We start from the raw sequence: 8,040 nt of genomic DNA on the forward strand, positions 1-8,040 counted from the left end.
GAAGCTTTCAAAGTTAACGCTAGTGGCGTTTGCTGGGGGTGTGGGTCGGGGAGGACACGGAGGGTTGTGGGCGCACAGTTCAGCGAAAGTCGCGGGCTTCAGGGTCACGGGAGTGGACTACAATTCCCGAGATGCTCCGGGGCTAGCCTTCATACGCGCGCACAGCTCCCTGGGAGTAGTAGTTCCGGCCTCGTGGCTGCGGGCCCGGACCGGACGGCCAGGAACTCGCCTTCCCGGCAACCTGTCCAGCAGGGCGGGGCGCTCCGACCGGTTTGGCAGGGCGGGGCGCCTCGCGAAGATGGTGGTACGCGCGGCGTGTGGCTCCCGTCGCCCGCCTCAGTCTCAGCTCCGCGCAACGGCCGGCGGCTCGCTGGTCTGGAGCCCCAGCCCGCCGGGCCCCTGACCCCGCGCCCCTCGCGCCCGGTTCCGGAATGCCCCGCTCCCGCAAGGGCAGCGCGCCCCGCAAGGGCGGCCCGCGCCGCAGAGGCGGTGAGTGTGGGCGCGGGCCGCGGAGGGGCGGCGGGCGGGGGTCCCGGTAGGGGTCCCCGCGGTGTCCCTGAGGGTCCCGGGCGGGAGCTCCTGCTGCACCAGCGGGCGCCGCTCCCCGCAGCTCCCGCGCCCGCACGTGCCCCCGGGGACCCGGCCACGTGTGCGCCCGAGGGGAGCGCGCCGCTGCGTCCGGAGCCTGCGCCCCCGAATCTGACGCGGTGGGCGCCCCGGACTCGGTTTCCCCTCTGCTCCTCCTGCCCAGCTGCCTGCTTTGTCAGCCAAACCCGCGGGACGGAGAAGGAAGCTCGCCCCCTCCCCAAGCCGGGTCCTTCCTGGGCCGGACTAGGAAGTTGGTGGGAGGCCTGGGGGAGCACCGAGGGAGGGAGGGAGGGAGGGAGAGAGGGAGGGAGGGGGCAAAGGGGGTCCCGGGCCTGCGGCCTGGGTGGACCCGGCCCCAGGCGGCGGACTGAGCCCCGGAGCCGGAGGCAGCCGGAGCGCTTATCAGCGGGCGCCAGGAGTGTCTGGCGGAGCAAACAGATGTTAGCGTGCAGCGCTGGGGGTGCCTGCGGGGCAGAGCAGGGACCTGGGCTTGGGCGGGAGAGCGGCTAAGAGGGTCGTGCAGTTCCAGAACGGCTGGTTGGGGGGAAGCTCGCGGAGTGTGCCAGCCCCAGGGGTAGGCAGCCAGGGAAGCCTCAGGGTTGGGGCTTCTGGGTGAGCCCTGAGAAGGCGAAGGAGAGAGCCACACGCGGAGGGAACCGGTGGCGCAGAGGCCTGGCCCCGGGAGGCCCGGGCCTGGGAGCCTGGCTGGTGGGAGGGAGAGGAGAGGAGCAGCGGCCGCGTGGGGGTCGGACTTTGTCCGCAGGCACATGGAGGGTGTAGCTCCTGGGGCGAGGACCAGCCTGGCGACCAGAACCCCCTGGGGGCTCAGCTGTGACCGCTGCCCCGGCCCTCGCAGAACCTACGCACACGGGTGTTCAGTTCTGCTGAGCCGGACGCTCCGAGTTAGTGTTTCCAGGGGCTCCTGCCGTCAGGGGCCACCCCTTTCTGCACCTCCCAGGGCAGGCGGAGCCTGGGTGCTCACCCCCCCAGGGCTGAGGGCCGGGCTGGCCCAGGGCAGCTCAGGAGACAGTGCCTGGAAGCCTGGGCTCTGCCCCCAGGGCCGATGGTGGGGGTGAGCCTGTCGCTTCCAGAAGGGCCTTCACTGGGCACTCAGTGTGCGCCTGACCTGCACCCCGTTCAGAGGTGCCGCTGGGATTTGAACCCTGGGTCTGTCTTGTTCTGTAAGCCAAGTCCCTGACTCTTGCTCTGGCCATTTGGGGGCATCATCCGGGCCAGTGACAGCTCCCCCAGGCGAGCCTAGGCATGCGCCCCCTTCAGGCAGGGCCTGTACAGCCCCTTCTGCCTCCACCTGGCCTTCGGGCTTCAGAGGCAGTGGGCTGGGCTCGGCTCTCCCAGGGACCCTAGGCTGGGCCTGGTCGGCCTCGCTCCCTTTCTCCTGCTTCCCGGCTCAGCCCCTGTGCCTCCCGCCTCTGGTTTTCTCGTCTCTGGGAGGGGCAGCCTCTGGTTTTGGGGGGCCGTGAGGCTGGATGAGGTACCCCAGCCCTCACTCATCCGAGAAGGCAGCCACATGGTCTGTTCCACCCTCCCAGGTGCTCAGAGCAGCGCCCAGGCGGACTCGGGCTCCAGTGAGGACGAGGCGGCCAGTGAGGCCCGCAGCACCACCAGCGACTGCCCCAGCCTCGCCAGCACCGCGGCGGAGGACGGCCTCGGTGAGCGCGGGTGGTTCGGCAGGGACCGGCAGGGCCTTCGGGGCCAGGGCTGACCAGGTGGCCTTGCAGGGGGCGATGCCGTGGACGAGCAGGGCCAGCAGGAGGAGCTGGAGGAGAAGCTGAAGGAGTACGTGGACTGCCTCACCGATAAGAGGTACCCGGGCTGCCAGCCACTCGCCTGCCCCCTGTCCCTGCTCAGCCGGTGGTGGGTGCGACCGGGCCGGGCTGGCCCTCAGGACACCCTCCCCCTCCCCCTGCCCCCCAGTGCCAAGACGCGGCAGGGCGCTCTGGAGAGCCTGCGCTTGGCCCTGGCCGCCCGCCTGCTCCCCGACTTCCTGCTGCAGCGCAGCCTCACGCTGGCCGACGCCCTGGAGAAGTGCCTCCGGAAAGGTGGGGTGCGCCGTGGGCACCTGAGTGGCGGGGGGCTGCCCTGGTGCACACTGACTGGAGGCGTCCCCGCAGGGAAGGGCGAGGAGCAGGCGCTGGCCGCCGCCCTGGGGGGCCTGCTCTGCGTGCAGCTGGGGCCCGGGCCCCAGAGCGAGGAGTTGTTCCAGGGCCTGCAGCCCCTCCTAGTGTCCGTGCTCACCGACCCCACCGCCAGCCCCTCCGCCCGGCTCCACGTGAGTGTGCGGTGCCCCGCGCAACCTCCCCTCCCTCCACATCCCTCCTCGGAGAGGCGGCTCCTCCTGTGCCAGGGCCGCCCCGCCCCCCGCTCTGAGGCTGAGCCCCGCGGGAACCAGGGCTTCCTCTCTGACCGTGATCTTTGTCTCCCCACAGTGTGCTTCTGCTCTGGGCCTGGGCTGCTACGTGGCTGCCGCTGACGTCCAGGTACGTGGCCTGTGGGCGCAGGGAGTGGGGCACCAGGCCCGAGCCCGCCCCTGAGCCGCTCCCCTCCTCCCGTGCCCCTAGGACCTGCTCTCCTGCCTCACCTGCTTGGAGGGGGTTTTCAGCCGGCCCTGCAGTGCGGGCGGCTCCACAGCCCCTGCCAACCTGCATGGCGTGTTCTGTGCCACCCTGCAAGCCTGGGCATTGCTGCTCACCATCTGCCCCGGCAGCCACCTCAGCCACATCCTGGACAGGTAGCGGTGACTGCCCCCGGGCGGGAGGGCAGCGGGAGGGGCCCAGCCCACACAGGTAGCTCAGCTCGCCCCCTCCCCAGGCAGCTGCCCCGGCTGCACCAGCTCTTGTCCAGTGAGACTGTGAACCTGCGGATTGCCGCCGGCGAGACCATCGCACTGCTCTTCGAGCTCGCCCGGGACCTCGAGGTGTGCCGGGAGGGCACCTCCGACACCCTGTGCCCCTCCCCGGCTGGTGCGGGGGTGCCGGCGAGACAGGGCAGCCTGCAGTCAGAGCGAGAGCCGGCAGAGACGGGGGGGCAGGCGGGGCCTGTGCCGGGGCCTGGAGCAGGGCCCCCCGGCCCAGGCGGGTGCAGGCGGGCCCGGGGCCCCGGCACAGGAGAGTGACGCCCTCAGTGACAGGCAGGGTGAGGGCAGCCCGCGTGCAGCCTGCGGAGCTCAGGCCCCGGTGCCCCCGCCTGCCGCCCCGCAGGAGGACCTGACCTACGCGGACATGGACGCCCTCTGCGGCGCCCTGCGCACGCTGGCCACCGACAGCAACAAGCACCGCGCCAAGGCCGACCGCCGGCGCCAGCGCGCCACCTTCCGGGCCGTGCTGCGCTTCGTGGAGGTGCGTGTGCGGGCGCGTCCCGGTGAGGGTCCGGGCCCGCCCGCCCGCTCACCGCCCTGTGCCCGCAGGGTGGCGACTGTGAGGAGGAGACCGTCCGCTTCGGCCTCGAGGCGCTCTACGTGGACAGCTGGGCCCGGCGCCGCGTCTACGCCGCCTTCAAGGACGTGCTGGGGTCCGGCCTGCACCACCACCTGCAGGTGGGGAGCGGGCCGGGAGGGCGCACACACACACACACACACCCCGCCCCGCTCACTGTCCTCTCCCCCAGAACAACGAGCTGCTCCGGGACGTCTTCGGCCTGGGCCCCGCCCTGGTGCTGGACGCCGCCGCCCTGAAGGCCTGCAAGGTCTCCCGCTTCGAGAAGGTCTGCCCCTGTCCCGCTGCCGGCGCTCCTCAGGGGCGGGAGGGGCCCTGGCTCCCCCCATCCCCGCTCACAGACCCCCTGCCCCCCGCAGCACCTGTACAACGCAGCCGCCTGCAAAGCGCGGACCAAGGCGCGCAGCCGCGTGCGGGACAAGCGGGCGGACGTGCTGTGAGGCCGGCCCGATCTGACAGAAGACGGCGCACAGCTGGTCCCTGCCGGGAAGTGTCGCTTTATTTTTTTAACGGCTAAACCAAAAACACACGGGGGTGGGCGGCTGGAGCCAGGCCACTCTGGACCCCCGCCCTCGGCCAGGGGCCTCTGCTGCCCTGTGTCCGTCAGGCCAGGCGCACCTGTCCCGGGATGACCGCTCCCTGAGGACAGGGAGGCGCGGCCGAACGTCACCACGTGTGGAGGGGAGGCTTCGTGTGCGGGCTTTTAAAGACATTGGAGGTGATTAAACTGCCAGCCTGCTGTGGCCCTGGCTCCTGGGTGTCTACCTGCCCCTCCCCTCCCCTCCACCCCTTCCCCTCCCCCAATCCCCTCCCCAGCTTGGGCCCAGCTCACTCTTCCAGCTCTGCCTTGCTGAGCCCTCCGGAGCCTCCCAGGTGCCCTCCTGCTCAGCCCGGCCTGTCCTGAGAGCTGAGGCCGGACCCCCTCTGGGGAGCCTGGCCACGTTGGGGTGAGTGGGGTGGGGCAGACTTGGGAGCCTGCTCTCGGGGAGGCCATGGCGTGCTGGCCGGCCACAGGAGGAGCCTGGAGCTGGCATCGCGTCCCCTGACCTTGGGCCACCCGAGCAGGGCCTTGGCCCGGGAGCCTTGGCCAGGCCTGGCCCGAGGAGGCCGGCGGGCAGCCAGCCGTGGGGCCCGGTCCGGCTCTGGCACAGAAACCCTCAGGACGTGGTGTGGAGCAGCAGAGGGAGAGGAGGGACCTGCCAAGGGCCAGTTTATTCCCCACAGACGCCTCCCCCCGACTCCAGCCCGGCCCGTCTCAGCTGGGCGCCCCGGCCTCGCTGGCGTTGAGCCTCCGCAGCTGGCTGAGGCTGGCCAGCCGCAGCCTGAGCAGGGTCTCCTCCTGCGCGCGCAGGGTGTGCGCCGTAGTGCGGAGGGATTCGCTCTGCAGCACTGCGGGCGGCAGGAGGGGGTTATCAGGCCATGTGCCCCCTCACCCTGTAACTCCCCCCCACCCAGCTCTGCGACCCCACCCGCACGGCCTCTCGTCTCCAGCCGCTCCCGGCAGCTGCTCGGACTCCAGTCCCACGCCCTCGCCCTGGTCCCCCCTGGCCTGGCCCCCCATACCGCTCAGGTAGACCCCCAGGATGGCCAGCGCCAGGCAGGCGAGCACCAGCAGAGCGAGCAGCAGCAGGAAGGCCCCGCGGCTGCAGCCGGGAGGCAGGAGGCCCAGCAGCTCGTCCCACGGCTGCGCCTCCTCGGCCAGGTAGGGGCACAGCAAGCCTGCGGGCAGACGGGGCGTCAGGAGAGGAGTGGGCGCTGGCTGGCCGTCCGTCCCCCCATCCCTCCGCCCCCCTCACCTCCGCCGTGCAGGTCGCTGATGGACTCCACCCGGAGCAGGTGCACCTCCTGCACGTGGTTGGCCAGTGCCGCCCGGCTCCCCGGTCTCGGTGCCGGTGCCGGTGCCGTGGTGTCTGCGGGGGCAGCACGGTTGTTCCAGCCAGTGGGTCGCCCCCTCCTTCTGGGTGTCTTTCAGAGGCAGCACGGGCTCCGAAGGTGGGGACAGGGCGACGGGCCGTGGGCTCAACCCCCTAAGTCCAGCTCCGGAATCGTGGAGCCAGGATGACCCCGAGCCCATAGCTGGCTCACCCCAGGAGGGCGGGGCCCAGCGTGCTCAGGTGTTTCCTCCTCCCCAGCCCCTCGGCCTCGCAGGTGCTCCTCTGATCGCTCACGGCCAGAGCGGTTTCCAGCCTCGGGGGCAGCTCAGTCCTGCCTCCTGCTCCGCTCCCCGGGCAGAGCCTCCCTCCGGGCCGCTGTTTTCCCTCAAAACCCCAGGGGAGACCTGCCACTGCCCCAGGCGCCCGCCGGGCTGTGGGCGATTCTGTCTCCAGTCCCTGTGGGAGCCGGTTGCCCAGCGGAGGATGCCATTGCTGAGGACGGCAGGCTCTCCGTTCCCCAGTCGTGAATATGGACAGGTTCTGAGAAGCAGGATCAGTGGGTCCAAAAGCAGGGACTTTTAAAAAAACTGTCTTCAAATTGTCCCCCAGAATGGCTGCCCACTGCCCCAAAAGGGTACACCATTGACACCATTGGGCATCTCCACTGGGAAAATGTACATGTACACATGTGTACGCACATGTGTGCTAAGTTGAGGGGGGGGGATAAAGGCCTTCTGGACCCATTTGGTTGGGTCTCTGCCTGATCTGTGTGGCTCCCTCATCATCACGGCCTCTTCCCAGCCTGGGCTCTGCACTTTTCCTGGATTTTAATTACTCATTTTTGGATCCATCAAAGTATTGATTTTGTGATTTCTACAGGTTATATTTTTCTTAAAAAGTTTTTTCTTTGTTGCTAATCCTCACCCAAGGCCATTTTTCCATTGGTTTTTAGGGAGTGGAAGGGAGGTGGAGAGACAGATATCGATGAGAGAGAGACATAGCAGGTCGGAACCTTCCACACACGCCCTGACCAGGGCCCGGGCCCCAGCCTGCAACCTAAGTACGTGGCCTTGACCTGAGCAAACCTGGGACCCTTCAGACCACAGGCTGGCGCTCTGTCCACAGAGCCCAACTGGCTAGGGCAAGCTATACTTGCTACCAGTTGTTAATTGTCTTGATTTTTAAAATACGTTTCTATGACACATGGTCGGCAAATTGCACTGTGTACCCACCACCCAAAGGGAAATCATCATTTTCTGACCCCCCCCCTTCCCGCCTAAAACATTGAAAGTGATGGGGCGCTGGCTGGCTGAGCCTGCTGGGCCCCGTTCCCCTTTGGCATGGGGGCAGACAGCGAGCAGCCACCAGTCACGTAGTCACTGACCCGCCAAGAGACCCAGCCTCAGCCAGGTGGAGCCACTCGGGCCCAAGGTGGAGGAAGCCAGAGCCTCGCTCCTCCCAGTCCTGGGCCATGTGCCCAAATGCTTCCTGCACCCCGTCCCCCAACCCCCAGTCCCTCCTCCTCCCTGAAGGAAGAGCTGAACTGGCCAGGCAGCTGTCCCACACTCACGTGGTGCAGCCTGCAGTTAACCCTCCCCCTGCTGGGTGGCCCCCCCTGCCCTCATCCCTCCCGGCCGTCCCCAGGGAAATGGGCAGGCCTCAGGGGGTCTTCCTCCAGGGACGGTGCAGGCCCCACTGCTCAGCTGGGACTGGGGACTGATGAGTGACTGAGGGAGGGAGGTCAGCGGGACGGGCAGGTTTCCCCTGTCCACAGGGCCACCCTGGGGCCTTGCCCTCCTCAGTCACCTACCTTCCTGGGCCGCCTCCGGCATGATGGGTGGGCGGGCTGGCAGGCCGATGTAGCCCCAGACGCAGGACGGGATGGAGGCAGCCGTGGCTCCTCGGAGAGCCCGGCGAAGGCCTGGCTGCCTCCCAGCTCGGCCCAAAATAAGCCTGAGCTCAGCCGGCGGGGCTATATTTAGAGGGAGGAGCCGAGCGGCCCCCGTGGCCAGTGGCTCCTGGCTGGTGATGGAGCCCGGACCAGGGCCGGCTTCCACCGATGCATGTGCCCGGGGCTTCCCTGCGAACCTGCCGCTGCCATCCATGCCAGCCCGGAGCCTCGGGCA

The 8,040-nt window shown here is 69.1% G+C and overlaps 2 protein-coding genes across 4 annotated transcripts; one reads left to right on the plus strand and one right to left on the minus strand.

Annotated features, from left to right (window-relative positions):
• The first annotated feature begins 258 nt into the window (after positions 1-258).
• IFRD2 (interferon related developmental regulator 2) lies at positions 259-6,634 on the plus strand. Of its 3 annotated transcripts, none has more exons than XR_006741182.1 (13): positions 259-489; positions 2,139-2,258; positions 2,328-2,412; positions 2,524-2,648; positions 2,721-2,878; positions 3,036-3,086; positions 3,168-3,337; positions 3,418-3,523; positions 3,807-3,944; positions 4,013-4,141; positions 4,213-4,308; positions 4,400-5,742; positions 5,850-6,634. XR_006741182.1 is itself a non-coding variant. In XM_036432238.2 (12 exons), the coding sequence occupies exons 1-12, from the start codon at positions 432-434 to the stop codon at positions 4,478-4,480; spliced, it is 1,317 nt and encodes a 438-aa protein (XP_036288131.1). In that variant the 5' UTR covers positions 259-431; the 3' UTR covers positions 4,481-6,634. The 3 variants fall into 3 exon arrangements, 1 of the variants encoding a protein (XP_036288131.1); XR_006741181.1 differs by having other exon boundaries at positions 4,400-4,638; positions 4,685-6,634; XM_036432238.2 differs by having other exon boundaries at positions 4,400-6,634.
• Positions 4,496-7,746, minus strand: LSMEM2 (leucine rich single-pass membrane protein 2). The gene is made up of 4 exons (XM_045579640.1): positions 7,725-7,746; positions 5,837-6,010; positions 5,604-5,759; positions 4,496-5,429 (listed from the first exon to the last, which is right to left on the minus strand). Exons 1-4 carry the CDS (start codon positions 7,744-7,746, stop codon positions 5,296-5,298), a joined length of 486 nt encoding a protein of 161 aa, XP_045435596.1. The 3' UTR covers positions 4,496-5,295.
• Positions 7,747-8,040: the final 294 nt, after the last annotated feature.

Source organism: Pipistrellus kuhlii, unplaced genomic scaffold (assembly GCF_014108245.1).
Source record: "Pipistrellus kuhlii isolate mPipKuh1 unplaced genomic scaffold, mPipKuh1.p scaffold_m20_p_11, whole genome shotgun sequence".
NCBI lineage: Eukaryota > Metazoa > Chordata > Mammalia > Chiroptera > Vespertilionidae > Pipistrellus > Pipistrellus kuhlii.